At 39.1% G+C, this 20,730-nt stretch overlaps 2 protein-coding genes and 1 non-coding gene across 6 annotated transcripts in view; 1 reads left to right on the forward strand and 2 right to left on the reverse strand.

Annotated features, from left to right (window-relative positions):
- Positions 1-3,359: 3,359 nt before the first annotated feature.
- wnt11f2 (wnt 11, family member 2) lies at positions 3,360-6,641 on the reverse strand. The gene is made up of 5 exons (XM_039650109.2): positions 6,453-6,641; positions 5,805-6,040; positions 5,348-5,625; positions 4,969-5,261; positions 3,360-4,217 (listed from the first exon to the last, which is right to left on the reverse strand). Exons 1-5 carry the CDS (start codon positions 6,530-6,532, stop codon positions 4,043-4,045), a joined length of 1,062 nt encoding a protein of 353 aa, XP_039506043.1. The 5' UTR covers positions 6,533-6,641; the 3' UTR covers positions 3,360-4,042.
- Positions 6,642-7,509: 868 nt separating this feature from the next.
- On the forward strand, positions 7,510-7,581 carry trnap-agg (transfer RNA proline (anticodon AGG)). The gene has a single exon. It is a non-coding gene; the product is annotated as a tRNA-Pro (tRNA).
- Positions 7,582-11,238: 3,657 nt separating this feature from the next.
- Positions 11,239-20,730, reverse strand: part of eda (ectodysplasin A) — a 39,655-nt gene continuing 30,163 nt past the window's right edge. Inside the window, exons 2-8 of one of the 4 annotated variants that reach the window (XM_089130253.1) lie at positions 20,406-20,469; positions 14,467-14,502; positions 14,125-14,310; positions 13,811-13,845; positions 13,619-13,670; positions 12,214-12,329; positions 11,239-12,065 (exon numbers count right to left, since the gene is read on the reverse strand). In XM_089130253.1, the coding sequence (XP_088986379.1) occupies positions 11,805-12,065; positions 12,214-12,329; positions 13,619-13,670; positions 13,811-13,845; positions 14,125-14,310; positions 14,467-14,502; positions 20,406-20,469 (750 nt within the window). In that variant the 3' untranslated portion in view covers positions 11,239-11,804. Of the gene's footprint in view, positions 12,066-12,207; positions 12,339-13,618; positions 13,671-13,810; positions 13,846-14,124; positions 14,311-14,466; positions 14,503-20,405; positions 20,470-20,730 lie in introns of all 4 variants that reach the window. The other 3 variants (XM_039649884.2, XM_039649885.2, XM_039649883.2) reach the window with 3 other exon arrangements.

A 20,730-nucleotide genomic window follows, 5' to 3' on the forward strand; every position in this document is an offset into this window, starting at 1 on the left:
ACTTCATTAATTGTTTTGAAGTAACTTCATTTAAAATATTTAATTATAATTTTAATGGTCAGCATTCTTATAAAACATTTATTTTAACAGGAAAAGGGAAATATTCTTTTGTAATTATTGTGACCTAAAAAAAACACATTGTTTTTACATTTGCCATTATTGTCTAGATTAGAAAAAGAGTTGAACCCTTCCCTCATCTGAATGTGTTTACAATTATTTTAAATATGAGTTTAACAGGACAGTAGGCTATATTTGTAACATCCCATCGTTTTTATGCATAAACAAGAAAAAAAAAGACATTTAGGCAAAACAAATCCCAATATCTTATGCAGAAAAAAAAAACCTCTTTACAAAATGTGCTTTTTTCACAATGCAAAAACTACTTTCCCAACCTGAATTTTTCACTTGTTCTCCTCTAGACAGTATATTGACAGGATATTCAGGAGTTTCCACACATTATTTTCATTTATCGAAAGGCTAACTTTACACAGTGAAAATATTCAGAAAAATCTTTGCTTTTTAGTTTGCGTGTAAAAAATGTTTTGCATGTAAAACACCTGGTCTTTTTCTGTCAACATGACCATTCTGATCTATATCTTAAAAAAAATCTAAGTAGGAAAAGATCTCCCACAGGTCCACTCAGTTTTCATTTTAGAAAGCTTTCCACCCAGTATAAACATAGACCTGTGACAAAATTAGCATTAAGAAACCATTTGTCTCTGTGGTCTCGGTCACTGTATGCATTACGGTGTGCTGGATTATTTGTTTGTGTGAGTGTATGAGTGCAACTTAACACATACGGCTGATATTAATGAGTTGGCCTGCAGTTAGTGAGTGTGTGTTTAATGGAATCATTCATGTAGTACAAATAAACTTTATAAAGTAACATAGTCCAGTGCAGCTTTAACTCAGAATATACTGAGCCTTTGTTAGGAGAAAACGGAAACTCATCCCATTTTCCCATGGTGTTGTATCACTGAACCTCTCAGCTGTTAGGAAACCAAGACACATTAAGGTGATGATACATGGGACAACTTTTTTGGAGCAATGTAGCCAAGTGATGTTGCTTGGGAACTTTACCAATGAGAATGGGCAACAAATTTCTTTCTGAATACTTTAGATCGACCGTGGTCCTTGTGTCTCTCACTGGCTTGCCCATTGATGGCAACATTGGACAAAAAGTTGCCCACATGTGTATCATCACCTCAAGAGCCATTATCGTGATTGACGAGAACTCTCTCTAGGCTAAGGCAACTGTGTTTATTCAGTTCACTGATCCTGATCCCGTCTTCTTAATCTAATGCTTAACCACACATTTAAACTTGCTGAAAGCAGCTAAAGGCCTTTGAGCAGGTGTGAGATCCTGTGCACTCTCTTAATGTGTATATTTTTGAATAAATGTAATGGGCTCTGAGGTTATTTTGTCTTTCTGGCCACGAGAAGTAAATTCCAGACATAGTGGAGGACTAACTCTAACCCAGTCATGACCTTTAACCCTGATCTCTACCCTTGGAACATGCAACATACATCAACTGTCAGCCTATAGAATAACAGACAAACCGCATTTAAATAAACACCAGAAAACCCCAATGAGCTGAAGAGAGATGAAATAACAGCATACATGTAAAAGTGATTTCCAACTTGCTGCTTTTTCTTACCACATCAATCTAACGGAATTTAAGTTCTATTTTTGTCACCCCAGGCTGTTGATTCTTCACATATTTGGAGTCGCTTGCAGATCTATTCTCAGTATGTGTGTGTGTGTGTCCGGCTATGTTGTGAGATTTACAGCCTTTTGTGCCCTTTGCTTTGTCATTGCAGCACCAGCAATATGGGGGGCAGAACTGACAGGTGCCACACACACACACACACACACAGTCCAAAAACTGCTTTCACAGAACTCACATGGAAAATGTTACAAAGCAAATGGACCAAATGTAATTTCCATTAGGAAATAAATAAATAAATAAATAATGTTTTAAATAAAGCCAAAGGATTTTTGAAAGGGGATGGTTTATGGTCTAGGTCAATATTAGTATCAATTAATGTACTATGATATAAATAAGATTTTGTCTATCTGTACGACTCAGGTTGATGGTAAAACCTGAAGCCACCTACACTGTGAGAAGACCACCTCAAGGTCACCATGAGGAAAACGGTTCAGCGTTAGGGGATAGAAAATATAATCTCTGCATAAAACAACACGATTCAATGTAAATTCCCACGGTGAAAGAAAAACAAAAGCGTGTTTGATAAAGAGTCTGTCAGCAGAGATCGGTGGGATTGTCCTGCATCTGTTTTCACAGTCACTCTGTAAACAGCTAAGCACTAATAAAGTCTTCCTCAGACTGTGTGTGTAAATACTCTTTCTGTGGGAGTGTGGTGTTGTGCTCATAGTAAACAATACATGGGACCCGGTTAAATGGAGAGCTGCATTCCACAGAGATTCACACCAGGTGCACAGTCAACAGAGGAAAAGAGAGAGAATCATCTCGTTTTAGAAGAGATCAATATCTTTTAGACAGAAAAAGATACTCTACTGCATCTCTAAGATCTCGAAAGCATCTCAAACCTCCCGTGGCTGATAAAGGCCTGGATAAAGTTTATAAAGCAAAAATAACTTCTGCTGTAGAAACATCACTGATTCTTCTCTGCCTGCCAGTGGAATTTGTTTTTCAACAAGCATAAATGCTAAGGCTTGTTAACTGTAAAACGCTGAGCAAAAGCTAAACCCCCTCTGAGGCTCAGACCTGTCCTGCAAAGGACCCAGAAATCTGTGATTGCCTTTGTCTTTCTGTAACAATGCAGAGATAAAAATCAGGCAAATCAAAGGACAAAAGGAACCGCAGAACAGGTTAGCCTTCTGTCTCTTTCTCCTATAGCTGCTGTTGAATACTTACTATCTGGATTCTTAATCTCTCTATAGCACTGATATCCTGAAAATGTCTTTGATGTGAAAGAATGTTGATGAGAGATCAGAGAAAACATAATAAAGATCACATACACAACTGCTATAAAATTTCGGAGCAACATAAATCTACTCCCCCCCCCCAAAAAAAAAAAAACGAAAATATGGTCATTTACAATTAGGTTTCATTTGTTACCATTAGTTAACTACATTAGTTGATGAACTAATTATGAACAATATTCGTCATCCGTCAATAGTCAGCCGAAATCTACAGCAATTATTAATCTTAGCTTATGTTAATATAAATATTTACTATGTTTTTAAATACATAGTTAACACACTGTGTGAACCTGGTGTGAACTAACATGAAAAGTGAATAAATGCTCTAAAAATATGAGACCTGCGATAACAGGATTTTAAATTTATGGTGAAAAAATTCCAAATTAGTCTCTTCCACATTACATATTTTTAATAAAATAAATACAAATTTTCATTTTTACAGAAAATGTACAAGTTTTCCCAGAGTGAAAAGCGTGGACTTCATCTTTCTTTTCCTGAATACAATGGAAAAATTCAGTCATTCAACGTCATAAAAATAAAGGACACTTACTTTAATATAAAAATAGTGTCATCAACCTCCATAATAAATACTGAGTGCAGAGAATTTCTGAGGTCAACCACACTAAACGTTTTGATTTCCATCTCTTGCTGCTTTGTAACTCGTGTCATGAAACGTATGTGACCAAAACAGATCCGAACAGATGTGTGATGTGTGAAGTATTACCGCAGTAAAGTCAGTCTTTACCGGCACAGTCCTCCCCTCCCCCCAGTCTCTTTCTCTGAGCTGGAGCTGATGAGTTTTTCTGCGAGCGGTCACTGCTTATCACTCTGGTTTTCCACAGGGTGCCTTGAGGGCCTCACCGCAGGGTTCTTTGTTTACAGCCATTCATTATCTCTTTCACCACCCCATATATTCCTTAACTCCGGCTCTTCTTTCTTCACTTTCATGCCATCCTTACAGCACTTAGAGGACAATCCACCCACTTATGGCTGCAACTTGATCATACACATTCGCCCAGCAATGCACCGTGCCTCTTTGTCTCTGTCGATGAAGACAGTCCATAAGGTGGTTTGTCACTTGCAGACGTATCTCTCAACGGTGCGTTGGCAGGTTTTGCAGGACACGTAACAGCACCAGTGATATTTACACTGGCAGCGTTCCACCAGCACCTCCGTGTAGGCATTATAACCCCGTCCACAACACATGAGTCCACAGCTCTCACTTCCAGTTGCAGTCTTGTTACACTGCCTGCAGAGATGATATTGAGCAAATTATTTACAGGTAATTTACTTTAACCAAATAACTCAAACGGAAGCGTTTGAGCACATCTCTGTTGTGAGAATCAGTATTAAAGGGATAGTTCACCCAAAAATTAAAATTAAGTCATTAACTACTCCCCCCCACATGCTGTACCAACCTTGTAAGACCTTCGTTCATCTTCGAAACACAAATGAAGATATTTTTGATTAAATTTGAGAGCTGGGGGACCCCTAAGGGATTGAAACTTGACGGCCCATAAAGTCATTGATGAGAGTTCAAGAGATTTCCACGACGCATGCGCGAAAACGGCGTTCTTATTATACTCCTTCTTGTTCAGTTCTCGCGCATGCGTCGTGGAAATCTCTTGAACTCTCGTCAATGACTTTCTGGGCCGTCAAGTTTCAATCCCTTAGGGTGCCTATGTGGTGGTGATCCAGCTCTCAAATTTAATCAAAAATATCTTCATTTGTGTTCCGAAGATGAACGAAGGTCTTACAGGGTTGGTACAGCATGGGGGTGAGTAATAATTAATGACTTAATTTTCATTTTTGGGTGAACTAACCCTTTAATGTCTGTGTGTGTGTGATAATATTTAACCGATTCTATTCATGTGCCTCTTTTCTTTCCGCTGTGATCTGTCCCATCTGTCAGATCAGTAATAATCCCTCATTCATTACAGTGACTGAGAACTGATTATTTTCTCTCAACTCATCAGCAATCAATAATCCAGATATCTCACCTGTCTGTGGTTCCGAGCGACCCCTGCTTGCTGTTCTGCGAGCAGTAATCCGGCGAGCTGACCAGGTAGACGAGTTCATTCTCTCCGACCGGCCTCACCTCCATCTCTCGGGGGACCAGCTGTCGGCGGGTGCCTATCTGACGCGGAATGACCTTAGTGGCCGACAGGTATTTAGACTTGAGGTCGGCAGAGATGCTGTTGATGTCTTGAAGGCCCTTCCAGCAGGTCTTCACAGAACAAGAGCCGGAAACACCGTGACATTTGCACTTCATCTCTAGTGCATCCATGAGTGCCTATACAACAAAACAGACACACAATTAATTAAAACGAAATGGCTAAATGATGCCAGTGACGCCGGTAAGCACGTAATTGAAGTTACCTGTCTTCCCACTGCATTGTTGTGAAGCTGCATGAGCCTGAAGGCCTGTGGTCCCGAGCGGCGGTTCCTCATAGGAGCGTCTGAGAAAGCAGAGCCCATCTGCAGGCCGTAGCGCACATTATCCCCACATCCACCCCAGCGGAAGTCTGGGGCCGCCTGCTCCGATGGCGCTGCTGCGCATGAACAGCTGGGGAGGTCTCCAGAAGCACAGGCACGGGCGATGGAATGACTGACCACTGCAGCGGCCAGAGAGAACACAAACGCAGTTTCGCGGGTCCCTGCAAAGAGACATCACTGTTAGACCACCTGCACTAGCAATCTGAGCTTTGCATAAGGTGTGGACTCTGCAAATGCAAGTTAGTGCTTTTTAATTTTAAATAGCTGAAACCATATCTAAAAGGCAGCGTGGCTCCTGGTCAATACAATGCTGCTGATAAACAAATCCAGATGTAATCACCTTTCGCCAGGTCTGGGGTGAAGTGAGGGGCGCTCTCGATGGATGAGCAGTTCCAGCGCATATCGCTGAAGGCAGCCTGGCACGCGCTCTTGGTGAGTTTGGCCGCGTGCACGATGCTGTGCATAAGCTCGAGGTTACGTTTGCAGAGCTGAAGCTGATCTGGCACGAGCCCGTCCAGGAGTTTACAGTGATGCGTCTGATTCCACCCGACAGAGCTCCCGTTTGCCGTCAAGCCACTGCAAATACAAACACTATATTTGAGCCAGTCTGACGGATAGCTTAGTAGTTAAGTTAGTTATAGGCCTACTAACTTTACAATGAAAACGACTGTTTTCAACAAAAACAACAGTAAACAGTTAACAAAAAATGGGATCACGTTATCCAATTAACCTAAAACCACTTGGTTAACTTTTAATGAACCTAAATTTAAAAGTAATCATTCATTATTCCTATTCATTCTGAATATAACGTAGGCTATTATGTTCTCGAATCAATGTGACATTTAAGGCCTATTTTTTTAAATACCCAGCGACGGCTAAATCTGGAATAAAATAGATGAAAATGTACTTTTTGGTGATATGTCAGATATCATAAAATATTTCATTCATCCCCATGTCTCTTGCCGAATAAAAATAAATAAGTACTTACAGCCATGATATTCCTGTGCATGGATAAATCGCGCTCAAAGACATAACGAAAACTAGAAGACAATTCCTGTATTCTGTCATATCGGTTTTCTGTCGATTAGAAATCCGAATGAAGTCTGAATTGTTGTTTTTCACAGTGGTCAATATGCTCACTGACTGATGGCACTGCTGAAATGTGTCCCAGCCTAAGTGAAGCTCTCTCTCTTTCATAGGTCAGCTATGGGACTCGACCCGCCCCCTTCCTCCCTCCCATGGCGCATGGGCGGTCTCAAGATTCATATGAAAGAAATGCGCGGAGGGATTACCTACTACGGTTAATTTATATAGGAGAAGGGAAAACAACATACTGGAAAAGAACAAAATTAAACACATTGTCTAGTCACGCCAGTTAAATTAGAGTTTACTAAAGTGTTGGCTATCACGCAGTTCAAACTTAATAGGCAAAGTTGTAGGCCTATGTATTTTCTTACCCTCGCAAATCAACAGTACAAACACAGTGTTTATATTAATGATGTTTTTTTTACACTAAGACTTAATTATTTGTTTGTTGTTATTTTCTTTGTGCACAGCATTGTGAGCAAACAACGTTTTAAACGATTTGTCGAGGTTAAGGGTAAAAAAGCCATTATAACATCATGTAAAGCTCGCCTTTCCAGGGTGTACGCCTTCCCAAAGGAAACAATTGGGCTTTAGTCTTTTGAAGATTTCTGTCCGAACGGGATCAACAACCCGTTCATTTACATTCAAATATGTTTGATTCGGCTTTTCCCCGAAGATAAACTGGTTTCTTGTTCCTCAAGCCTTACATGCGCAAACAGCTTAAAACAGCAGTGGGTCACTGACTGTAACCAGACAAAATGCTGCTGAGAGAGTTAAGGATCCATAATTCTGTTTTATTCCAAACACGTACATTTTCCCTGTCCTACAGTAAATTTCCAAGTTACGGGTGTTAAGGAAGGCACAATATCTGCTTTAGTGATTTAAAAAAAAATGCAAGAAATTTATGTCGTGTACAATAACAGTAAAGTATCTATTTCCCGACTCTCACAATGCGTGGCGGCTCGTTGGTCTAGGGGTATGATTCTCGCTTAGGGTGCGAGAGGTCCCGGGTTCAAATCCCGGACGAGCCCAATTTTTTTTTTTTTTATCAAAACGTAGACTAATTTGAGTGTGTTCTCTGGAGTAAACACATATGCAATCACATAAACACAAATCTATTTTAATCGTACAGCCAATGCTTATTCAGTTGAGCTGAATCTACCTTACGTGTCGAATGCATCGTGGCGCATGAGAATGGTGGCGCTGAGACAGTCCTGCCGGTGCTAATCACTCTAGTCTGATCATCACATAGGTGTGAATATTCACAAGTCCCAGAACGGTCATATCTCACCGAGACAATCAGAAATAACATATCCCTATGCGAGCAGGCAGCTTGACCACTTCAGGGAAAGGTGCGAAAAGCTTCTCTTTGATTCGACTCGTCCTTGCATTCAATCTGCTGAAATGTGTCGGGTCGAAACAAGAATAGACTACTTATTGATCTCGCAATGGGCCATCAGTGGCCGAAACTGCCAACTGGAATTTTAATTGATGTGTATGCGAGTGCACGAATTAGTCGGGATTAGGATCAAACAAACCAGTTCTCATTTCTTTGAATCTTTAATAGAGCTAGAATAACAAATGCCTCACGGGGCTCCTAATCCGATCAACAAATCCTGCCATAATCGGAGGCCTAATCAATCAACAGGTTTTATTGTGTGCTGTCAATAGGCGCCCTCACTGTAAATAAACCAATGTATCCATATAGCCTGGCCCTGGAATGATCAAGCACACTTGTGTATATTTCTTTGATGTAGTGCAGTGTTCACAGTGCTTTTCCAAGAGAGGCTGAGACACGGAATCTTTCCATTTAATTTGACCTTTAGTTGACCTGTCGAGATCTTAAAATAGCAGCATTTTGACAAAATTCACATTATGACAAATGTATTCTTGATTCAGAAAGGTTAATTTTTGATAATGATAATCATATTGAAGAGGTCATTGATTATGGAACTGTAAACAAGAGCAACACATAGAAGTGTAATGAATGAGGAACCATGCAACATCGTGTCTGGAAGGTTTTCTCTCCAAAATGCACCAATGAAGTAGGCTAATTGTACAGAAACCAAAACGATTTCTGAATTTAGCCTACTGTGGACTCGAATTTTAGAAATGAGAACTGTTATAATGTATCTTATCTACCTCGATGGTTTAGAAAATTTTAGAAAATCAGTACTTTAGTGCACATGTTAAGAAGTCATCAACAACAACACATACAGTGCTAAACAATAACAGCATCATGAATGACATGAGGTGAGAGGCGCAGGACTGAATCTCACCTAGAAAGCGTTCTGTTCACCTGTTTGAAGCAGTCAGGGGGCATGTGAGGACGAGTCCTTGCTCTGTCTAATACTCTTTGACTTAATTGTCCTGAGATTTTAGACAAAAGCTTAGCATCAAGAGTGTATCCTGTCTTTTGTATCTGTGTGTGTACAATGTAGACAGTAAGATAGAGGAATGTGGAAGCAGAGGTGACGAAACCTTCATGTTTGTGAATGAATGACATTTTAAGGTGTTGTTAGCCCCGCAGACCACTTAACACTGAATACACACACAGGTAGAAAAGACGTTTCTGCTCTATACACAAATGAAGCCGACATGCGTTCAATGAGATGGAATTGGTTGCTCCACTAAAACTTTTAATAAACACGAACGTACACAGATTTTATCAACGAACACATAAACGTGAACTAAATTGGGCCACAAATATCTCTCTGCATATCAGAATCATGCAAGCAGACACTGATGATTATTAAATTAGCCTATGTGAGTGAAAAATTAATACGTTTTTGACACTAGGGGTCACTGCACACCAACTCCTTCTCTTCAAACAGAGAAAATTAAACCACAGTTTAAAAAAAATCTTTCAAAAACAATTTAATAGGACATAAAAAAACACAAGAGAGCAAAATATCTTATGTACATATATACAGTCCCTGTATAGTTTACAAATATACATTATCTTCAGTAAAATGAAGACACTTGTATCTAAAACACACAGCAGAAACAAAAACTAAAACAAGCTGTTGGGTGGATGTGATGTGTAAGGGAAGAAAGAGAGAGATATAAACACATTTATCAGAACGATCACATTCAGACTCTCCTGCTTTTTGTTTTACATTTGTATGGGGAGACAGAGGGAACATGCAGAGGAAACCTGATGGCAGATTACCAGCTCCCTTTAGAAAGTTCCAGATAATTCCCACGGTTCTTTTTATTCCGAGACCTTTGAACACACAATAAAGCAGTTTGTTCTCACTCTGAGGATCTTGGATCTGATTCCTATTAACTAAACTACTCTCACGATTCAGTCTTCCTCTAAAATCCATTCAGATCCACAATCCTGAGCTGTCAGTCAGGCGCTGGAGAAATCCAAAAGGGCTGATTCATGACTTTATGATTCATGATTTTTATCAGTATATGTGTAAGAGACAGAGACTCAAATGTTCGGAATGGAACAATAGGTTACTGCGTACTGTATACTGTGCAGTATATACTGAATACTGCAACCTACTAAAAACAGTATATAAAACAGATTATGAAAAGCTAAATGTTTCAGTAGTATGCCACATTGTACCTCATCATCACGTTGCATGCTCAATTTGGCGAGTTATTATCTAATGTGTTGTTTAAAAAAAATCATATTTTGTATACAATTTTATATTTGTTTTCAAATCATGAGGATATTTATATTATTTTGCATTGTGGGATACAGTATACAGTAAGTTTGGTGCTCAAGAAACATTTCTTATTCCAAATGTTAAATACAGTTATCAATACCCTGATACTTTTCCCAGGATATTTTGATGAAAGTTCAAAAGAAACGCATTTATTTGAAATCCAAGTCTTTAACTGCCACTTTTGATCAATTAAAAGGTTCCTTTCAGATAAAACTGAATAAAAGAAATGATCGACCCCAAAATTTTGAATGATAGTATGTATGTTAGTTATACTGCATGCGCACTATATATTGCAGCAGAAGTAAGAGTAGTACGTACAACAATAGTCTATTCCGAACACGAGCCAAACTCTTCTAGTTAAAGAGATACTCCACTTTTTTTTTTTGGAAATAGGCTCATTTTACAACTCCCCCAGAGTTAAACAGTTGAATTTGACCATTTTCGAATCCATCCAGCCGATTTTTTTTGATATTTAGAAGAATATCAGTAACCAGACATTTCTGGTCTCATTGACTTCCAAAGTATATATTTTTTCCTACTATGGAAGTCAATGAGACCAGAAACTGTCTGGTTACTGATATTCTTCTAAATATCAGAAAATCGGCTGGATGGATTCGAAAACGGTCAAACTCAACTGTTTAACTCTGGGGGAGTGGTAAAATGAGCCTATTTCCAAAAAAAAAGTGGAGTATCCCTTTAACCTCTCAGTGCTACCTTTACAATAGAGGAGCACTTCCGCCCTCTACAGGAGGCATATGGTATTGAATATTCAGGATGTTGATGGAAGAAAACATTATGAAGTATAATTCATTTTAGTGCCTGGACCACTGCCATCATATGCAGACACTCCTACAGGTAATGACAGTTAAAGAACAAAAATAAAATTAAAATAAAATTAAAATAAAACTGTCAGGATTTCATTACTTCATTTAAAAGATGGGTATCTTGACTGTGTGTGTGTGTGATAGATCAGCTATAACTGAACATAGATATTCTGTTTTACATACATTGCCAACATCAGTGCTTATTTTAATAGAATAGTACACAGGTTCACTATTTATGTGGTGTTGAATCAAACGAAGTGCGTGTCTGTTACGGCTGAGTAGATTGCTACTGGTGTCATTTCCAGTCACTGCAATCACTGTAGGTTCACTTTCTCCTTGTGCTAATGCTGGATGGGCAGTGTGTGTGCCTCAATCTACTTCCACACACGGCAGCCGTAACAGCGCTGAGTTCATCCGGTCACACTGTTCATTCAGGAAACCAGTGTGCCCATCTCATTCGTAAATAGACTGTGATTACTTGTGGTGAATGTTGTGCTGTTAATGTTTGAGGACTAACGGAGGGTGTTTCAGTGCTCAGAGAGACTTGAATCTTTTTGTCAGTGTTGCTGATGCTACATAGTCATGTTTGCCTGAAGCTTGACAGATATGTTAGTATATGGCTGGCTGTAGATTGGTGGTGTCCATGGCTCAGTTGAGTTCAGTGGGTGTGGCCTGTGAGCTCATCAGCTCATGCACATTTAAAGAGAGTGATGTGCGTGTCTGATTAGGTGGACCTGCGCGCCGATAGGCTCAGGTGTGTCCAGCGGCCGGGGCGTCCCCTAGACGGATGCTGCCGAGGAAGGTGGTGTGGTTGCTCATGGAGATGGAGGTGTCTTCGTACACCATGCGAATGGAGATCCTCTGGCGTGCTCGCAACAAACACACACCCGCGGTGTAGCAGGTGTTGAACTTGCGCTGGCCGGTCTCGATGCTTCGCGTGCAGCGCAAGAATGGAGTCTTATCTACCATCACTTCATAACTTGCTATGTCCGTGAAATTCAGGTAATATACCTGTTGCCACAGAAAGCAAATTGGGGTAATGGTTATTGATTTCTAATGTTAATATTGTTCATTTAAAAATTGTATTTGTATGAAATGTATACTGTATATGTTTGTGTATAAGCAGTAGAGTTAGTCCAGGGACTGTACTCACTTCTACCTGACTATATATAAAGTATGTTCCGTCAAGCAGGACTTCCAGCTCTCCAGAGCGCGAGTGCATTTTAAACACTCTCTGATGGATTGAGATCATTCTCCAATTCTTCAACACACCTTCTGACAAATCTCACAAACAGACACCAGTAAATACTCAATCATCTGTTATGACAGCAGCGACACATACAGTAATTAACACAGATTTCTACTTGCCTTGGTCACATTTTCACTGACCCTTACACCCAAAACACTATACATTTCACATTTATAATTTAATTTTGAATTATTTTTAATTTCTCAGTGTTTGGGGGTAACTAGTTACATGTAACTGTAATCTGTTAGTCACTGAGAAAAATGTGTAATTAAATCACAGTTCCTAATGTATATACATCTGAATATATACTGTAAAAAGCTAGGATATGTTGAATAATATCAATTTGTTGATTTGACTGTTTCTGGTGTGCGCTATACTTCCTGCCATTTAAAGGCTGTTTAGCAAAGCGATTCTACTGTAAAGCTTTTGATTGATTTTCTTGATTGAATTTGCATATCACCACGTCAGCCAATTACATCAATCCACATTGCCACTGAAAGGTTTCTGCTACAACCTGTCTGAGAGTTGCCACCATGGCGAGTGATAAAAACGCTTTTCCGGTGCTGGAAATTAAAAAAAATAATTTCATTCAGAAATCTCTATAAAGGAAAGTCTGGCGGTAATCAGCGTTAAATACTGCGGGTACAGGGTTAACCCTGCCTGTTTTAAATGTTTGAAAATGATTAACAGTAGAAAACATTCGTTAGAAATTTAGAAATGTAATCAGTTACATTACTTTAATAAAGTCATTGAAATAGTTACACTAATTATTAGATTTTAAATAGGGTAACTTGGGGTAATCTGTAAACTATTACATTTCAAAGTAACCTTCCCAACACTGATTTTTCAGAATAATTTAATTATAATGTAATATTATTTCTCACACACTCACAATATTATTATAATTTAAAATAACTGTTTTCTTATATAAACATTTTGTTAATATCAAGGTTGAAAACCGTTGTGCTGCTTAATATTTTTCTGGACAATATAACAAATATAAAGTTAAAAGACAGTATTTACTTCAAACATTATAAATGTCTTTACATACACTTTTGATCAATTTAAGAATAAATCTATTAATTTCTTACAACAACAACAAATTACTGACTACAAAAAATTAAACAATAGTGCATTATTTTGTCCCATCAAATGTTGCTTTTTTTTTTTTATGAAGGCCAGGCGGCCATCCTTATATTTGAACCCTTCGTACAGCCTATAACAAAAAAATGTAATGCCAACACACGATATCAATAAGCATTTTCAAGAATATGGATGTAGGTGTGTATGCAAGGGACCATTATTTAACTCTTACCTTCTTTCACTTGGATAGTGGTTTCCTGACCTTGAAGATGCACCACAGCTGGCTACAGAAACATCACAAATTCAAAAGCACATTTTATGTACAGTCTTACACATGCTCATTATCATTCATGATCAACACATCCAAACTCTTTTACTGAGAGAAAGTAGCATGGAGAGATGGAAGTCAGGACATCGCTCATACCTGAGTCTCTCTGTGCTTGGCTTTATCGGCGCCACCTGTTGACACAAATGGGAAAAGTCTACTAAATGAAAAATTATTTACAATACTTTATTTGAATCATGCAATCATAATATGCGAAACAATCTTGAATTAACTGTAATTGTGGGCACTGCTTATGTCATCTGTCTTGCACTATGATCTGTTCACACCAAGATTGAATGAATCTTTGCAGCAACAAGCCTTCCCAATGTTGTGTTGCATCTCTCTTGATGTGAACAGCCCTTTAAACGATCAGCTTTCTGTGACTGCTTGTAGAGGCAAGTGTCTGTGTTAACCTGAAGGTCCCTGTGGTCCAGGTGGACCTTGTGGTCCAGGTGGCCCTGCGGGTCCAGGAGGGCCAGGTGGGCCAGATGGACCCATTGCGTTACTCCCTGGGATCCCCGGGATGCCCGGAATTCCAGGTGGACCTTGTGGACCAGGCGGGCCTGGAGGTCCAGGAGCACCAGGGGGCCCTTTCTTGCCTAAATAGAGAGAGGATTAAGACATTTTTTTTAAGAGAGGCACCAATTTACCATTTTACCATTTTTAATGACAGTCTAACATAAAGTCAAAGAGAAACAAACAAACCACCTCAAAACTGCCACTCAATTTTCAAATAACAGTCAAAATGAAATTACCCTTTTTCCGATCTCCTTTCCTTTTTCCGTTATTTTCTGCAAAAGGGATAAGTGATGATCAGTTAGAAATGTATAACACATACACGCACACAGAAAGAGAGAGAGAGATAGAGAGAGAGAGAGAAACAATTATCATTAGGCTATATAGCCAGTAGCTTACAAAATTCAGCAAATGATATAACAATGGCCATAAAAACATTAGATTAGCTCAATATTAAAATATGATTGCTTTATTTTAGTGAGTGAGAGAACATCCCAAAACTACTCTTTAATATGAAGATTAACTAATGATCAAACAATAAAATGTTTCGATTAGTCGCTTGACCTTTTACAAATAGCTATTCTTTTCACTATACATCTAGCATTTCATTTCTGCATTGGCAATTGAAGCAACATACCCAACAGTCAAACCATATCTAGTAAGTGTGTTTGTGCGTGTGTGAATGTGTAACAAATCGAGCACATCTGTATTAAACAAGTCTGACAAAATCCAGGGTTTTAAAGTTTAAAGTCTTACACACACACACACACTCAGGAGACAGATCTGTGTTCCTAAGGCCTGAGGTCACTCCTGTGTTTGTGTTGGCTAGTATTCAGGGGTCTTTTTTTGCAATAAAACTACTTCAGCTCATTTGTAAATGACTGCTGCTTTAAGTGTGTTATCTGGTGGGCTTTGCACGCAATATCTCTTTTTCTCAAAACACAGAATATCGAAAGTGAAGAGAAACAACTTGCTGGCTTTAATCTTTTCCTGTAATCTTCCTTTTTTTCCTCATTATATGAAAAAACAACAGAAGGGGAGGGGGAGCTTAAGTTGGAAGAAAGACCACCAAGCACATATGTAATCAAACATGCACAACAAAAACCAAACATGACACACGTAATAAGCATGCAAAGAACTTGATCTGCAGAAGTCTCTGTGTTCTTTAAAAAACAATCAGAAATGAACTCAGCAGATAGCAATTTCATGCGCAAACCTTGCATCTTATTCACATACCACCCGAAATTCAGTTCCAGCCGCAATTTCCAGGTGCAATAAACACGACATAAGCAGATGTTTTAAACTTCAAACAGTTAAGAATTAAATCGGGTAAAGCCAGCCCGTTCTCATTCCAAGACGTCATACAACTGGCGCTTTTGACCATACGTCAACATCTGACGTTTTAGGGTACCTTTTAACGTCAGTTAGATGACGCTATCTAATCCTAACCCTACCCAGACCTAAACCTACCCGCGTCATATAACGGACGCTATGACGATCGTCATCTAACTGACGTTAAAGGGTACCCTAAAACGGCGGATGTTGACGTATGGTCAAAAGCGTCAGTTAGATGACGTCTTGGGATGAGAATGTGTTGTTAAAGCAAACAATTTATATAAAAATTGATGTTTTTGTACATTTCTAGTGATCATGGGAGTTCTGTTTTTTTGCCAACCATATACTTTTTTACTTTAGTATATTAGAGTTGTCAGGTTTTAAAAGCTTAAGATAAAATAAACATACAAATAAATTGAATTTCGCCCTCACAAAATATTCTAGTTACCCTCAGTTTGTTTTTGCAAAATCTTTGTTATTATCTACATAATTCTTCTTACTACTACTCGAAAAAATCTCTTCATCAGAAACTGTTTAAATGAAAAGACTACCAGATGTAATGTTTGTTTGACGGAGTGAATGCACTGCCTCTGGTGGTGAGGGTGAGTTTCAGAGAAGCGTCGGGAAAATGTACCATTTTGTTTTTGCAACTTTTGACTAATTTTACACATAAATATAGAAGCAACGGAGATAAGTATTTTAATCATATGATATGCAATATAGTAAATGCTTTTTAATGTTGAAAAACAAATTTGTCTGCATGTGTGCGCGAGCTCATGTTTGCACGTTCGTCAAAAGAATTTCAAAGGGGGGTTACTTGACAGTGGGTATGTCTGTGTTTGTTTTAAATAGGAGAATAAAAAAAAACGAGTGTTAAAAGTCTTTAATGAATGGAACAAATTAGCATCAAAGACAGACAATATTGGAACCATATTTCACACCAAACATGCAGCTGCACACACAAACACACCGAACACCAGCTGTACATTCACAAAGCGCATGTTTATGAGGCTACAAAGTGAGTGAGTTTGTGTATGTCCATGTGCAAGTGCTTTGACCCATGAATCTGAGAAGTGGGAAGAAATAAGTGTGACTTGATCACAAGAATGGATTAGAAATGGCTTCCTTATTAAATAATCATGCATGTAGACACAGATGCCTTCACACAGTTTTGGCACTAGAAACTCATGCCTTAATACTAATAACTAACAGTCGGATGGTTTGGTTTTTGGTTTTAATACTAAAATCTAATCAGTTCAAATTTGTTGTCAACATTTCATGGAAATTTAGTGGAACAGAATTAGAACTAAGCCGTAAAAAAAATCAACTTTAACATGAGTTATGTGTGTGCACGCTCTTCAAAATGAGCTCACGGCGATGAGTGAGGTCTAGTTTCAAACACGCACACTGACTGAGCTGTATGCAATATCCTATATGTCTACATAACAGTATGTTAGAGATTTATTGCTCAGCATATTACGGGCATTGTTTCCTGAGGTCATCTGCGGCACACTTGCGTGTGCCATTCTACTAGTTAGCGTAAGGCAATTTAATGTGCAATTCAGTGTTAATTTAGTTGACAAAAAGGTCAAAGCTGACATCAACAACATTGTCACTGGCGAAAATGAAACAATAACTAAATTAAAACCAGTTTTTGACGACAAAAACCCTAACAAAGTTAATGTTAATCATGGGCGATCTGTGAAGTTTTAAAAATCCTACAATTAATTCCTTTGCATGGTAGGGAGGTTAAAGGAGCACATTTGAATGGCAAAGTACCTTATGGTTTAATATCGCTTGTTGGATGTCTTATAAAATACTTAAAAATGTCAAATGTTTTAAATGTCACATGTCAAAAGAAAAACAGAAATATGAATAAATTCCATGTCAAGGAAAACAAGACCATTTATAAACCATGTCGAGCGACAATTGCCAATAAAACAAAGAAATGTAAAATACAATACTGCACCAGGACTGAACCAGGCCCGGGGCAGCACATGTTTTGCTCATTTAATCTATAAAGCAATTTTAAGCTATTCAAGTGCAAGAAGACGTGAAAGAGAACTCATGGTGCGTTCTATTATACCCAACGAACCGACTCGGACCTCGGATTTGACGTCACGTCCACGTTTCAAGCGTTCTATTATGTTTTGCTTGTCCGAGTCGGAGAAAGCTGTTGTAATGGTAGCACTGGCCGAGTACCAGGCACTTACATTAAAATAAACATATTATGACTACACCTCATCAAAACGCAGCCATTTGAACTTGAAAATGTTCACTTTATTTAAAGTTCTTCATGTTAATCTTCTGTTAGCAACGCTAGCAACGTTAGTAATTGCACTCACAACAACCGATTGCCATACCTACAGGGGACGCAGTAATACGAGTGCTTATAATCGTCATTTAAAATACCAAAGCGTTTCAAAAACAATGAATACAATTCATTCTTACAAGTCGGGCGCAGCCATTTTGAATTCCGAAACGGAATTCTTGCTCGGTGTCCTCACGGTTGTCCGACGTCCGAGAGGAGAAATCCGAGGAAAGGGGGCGTGTTGCTAGGCAACGTCTGTCGTCCGTTTCGGATCTCCGAGACGGATGAATAATAGAACGCACCATCAGTTCGGGACGATTTACTGTGTGCTCACACGAAGCGCCTCTTAGACAGTGTGCGGGTGCGGAATTCAGATTGTGCTTGAAAGGACAAACACACACCCAGCCCCAGATGAAGCTTTACTGTTACTGAACTGCTGTGCGGAGTTAGCGGGTGGGGCATAGCACAGGAGCTGGACGACACCAGTGGAGCCGGCGGATCCAGGGGACTGGGCTGGACGGAACCAGCAAAGGAGATGTGACCAGTAAGTCAGGTGGAAACTTTAGAGGAGGAAGGTCTCAGGATGTGAACAGAGCATCCAGACAGGCGGACGAGACCGGCAGTGATGTCGTTGAATCGAGGGTGGGGACTCGGGAGGGAAATGGATACGCAGACCACAGGTCGATAATGCAGTGGCTCGCTCCTGGCTCTGGGATGGATCGGATAGCACACCTCGACTCCGGGATGGCCCAGGAGGTCGGCTGAAGCGAGTGGTCTGAGGTTGGCTTGGGCTCCTTTCCTGTCTCGCAGCAACACCTCACAGAGGAGGAGGAGGAGATGCAGTGCTGGTAAGTCCAATTCTTTTTGTCTTTTTAAGGTCGGTTATTTTGTTACGTGTTGTAAGCACATAACACACACAAACTAGGAATATTTTAAACAGTCTTTAAATGACGAATGCAGGAAATCATTAGAAGAACTGAAGGAAAAAACACATTACATGCAGGTACTGAATGTAACAGAGGACTGAACAGAACAGGGAATATATGCAGGAGATAACAATGAACTAAATAAGACACCGATGATAATTACAAGTAACTAGTGAAACTAAACAGAGCAGGAAAACAGGAACTAAGGGAAACAAAACAGAACATCAAAATCCAAGTCCATAACCGTGACACTTACTGTGTTTTTGACCCAGCACAACAAGAGTAAAGCCAATTTTGCTATTCTCAATACCAGTTGAAACACAATAATTGCCTTTTGTGTTTACATTGATAGCTTGCCAAGATGGGCAATTTTGACCAAAAAGTGCATTTGACTGTTCACACGCGGTCACATTACCACAAGGTAATATACCACAACTGTCTAGTGCTGAAATGGAGCAGTTCATGACAGTTTATGGGGGTAAAACAATACCCAACTCCTCCCAGACATCTTTTTTTTGTAATAGGACAATTACAGTAAGTGTTGCCTGCTGACCTCTGCACCACAGAAGCCTAAATGATGTGCAAGGGACCCTAATTGAATTTGTAGGCTGTTATCTCAGAAAAGATCTCAGGCAAAAAGTGACAGTCATAGTCAAGCTCTTTTAAGCCAGCTAACAATAATTATAATAATGTACAATATATAATTACAGTATAATTAAATTATATTATTATTAGTGTCTTCTGATAATACTAATGATTAATATAACAATTATTAATGTAATTGTTTGAATGAAAAGTTGGATACCAAAGAAAGATTTGTTTTATTATCTAAAATGATATTATTCTTGTCATTCTACCAATGTGAAATATAAAGCTATATCACATCATTTATAATACAATTTCTTCCTGGTCCACATTACACATTCATTTAAAAAGAAGTACATCTTGTTAGTTAACATTAAACTGCTTTATATCATATAATGTATATCATAACCTTGCTCTCCAGACATCTGCTTTGGTCATGATGGCATTTGTGTGTATGCATGTTATCGGTGTTGTGTCGGTATTTACTTTGGCACATGACGCACACAGGTGCAAAAGCTGAAACAGTAGAACTCCCGATTAGAGCCAGTCACTGCACAGCCATAATCAAAGCCAAAACCACCTGCCAATCAAACCGCTGCCAACTGGAGCCAATCATGGCAGTGGAAAGCGGAGTAGGTAACCAAAGCTGGAGTCGGCAAATGAGAAAGGGAGAGAGAGAGAGAGAGAGAGAGAGAGAGAGGTGCAATATCGCTTTGTTAGAAGCTAGTAGAATGGAAAATGGAGAGGGATTTCACATATAAACTACTGGTGTGCACAGCATAGCCCAATAATGAGTAAGATGGAAGGAATGAACAAGGGAGAGAGAGAGAGAGAGAGAGTGAGAGGTAGCATGATCAAATGAAGGAAATGCATCTCGTTCTGAACTCTAAACCACATCAAAGAGAAACGCTGGCAATCTCACAGGCTTTATACTTTTTACCCCCCCCACATCCCCCCCACACACACACACACTTAATATAAGCTCTGAATTTCATAAATACCAACAAAAGTTTTTTTTTACCTGAACGTTTGGTACGATGAATGACTCTCTCCAGCCCTCTTGTGTGCTCATCCCTCCATCTGCTCTGTGAAGATGAAGGAATACATTTGTCTTTTTCTCTCTTTTTTAAATACAGTGCAGAAGAATAAAATTAATTCATGGAGCCATTTCAAAGCGTTTTGCATTTTAACTCCAGCTTGAGTTTGAGCCAAGACATGATCAATGAAACTAATCCACTTCTTCATAAAACAAATGTCACCATGCAAATTAAACTACACACGCACACCTCTGCTAAAAAGACAACACATAATAATGAATAATGTGTGTGTGTGTGTGTGTGTGTGTG

Source organism: Pimephales promelas, chromosome 4, assembly GCF_988280905.1.
Source record: "Pimephales promelas chromosome 4, fPimPro1.hap1.1, whole genome shotgun sequence".
Classification (NCBI taxonomy): Eukaryota; Metazoa; Chordata; class Actinopteri; order Cypriniformes; family Leuciscidae; genus Pimephales; species Pimephales promelas.

Coding starts and splice junctions, on each gene's coding strand:
- wnt11f2 (XM_039650109.2), bottom strand. CDS start 6,532: ATGACAGAATACAGGAATTGTCTTCTAGTTTTCGTTATGTCTTTGAGC. Junction 5,262..5,347: donor ACAATGCAGTGGGAAGACAG/GTAACTTCAATT, acceptor TTTGTTGTATAG/GCACTCATGGATGCACTAGA. Junction 4,218..4,968: donor TCGCTCGGAACCACAGACAG/GTGAGATATCTG, acceptor TCATCTCTGCAG/GCAGTGTAACAAGACTGCAA.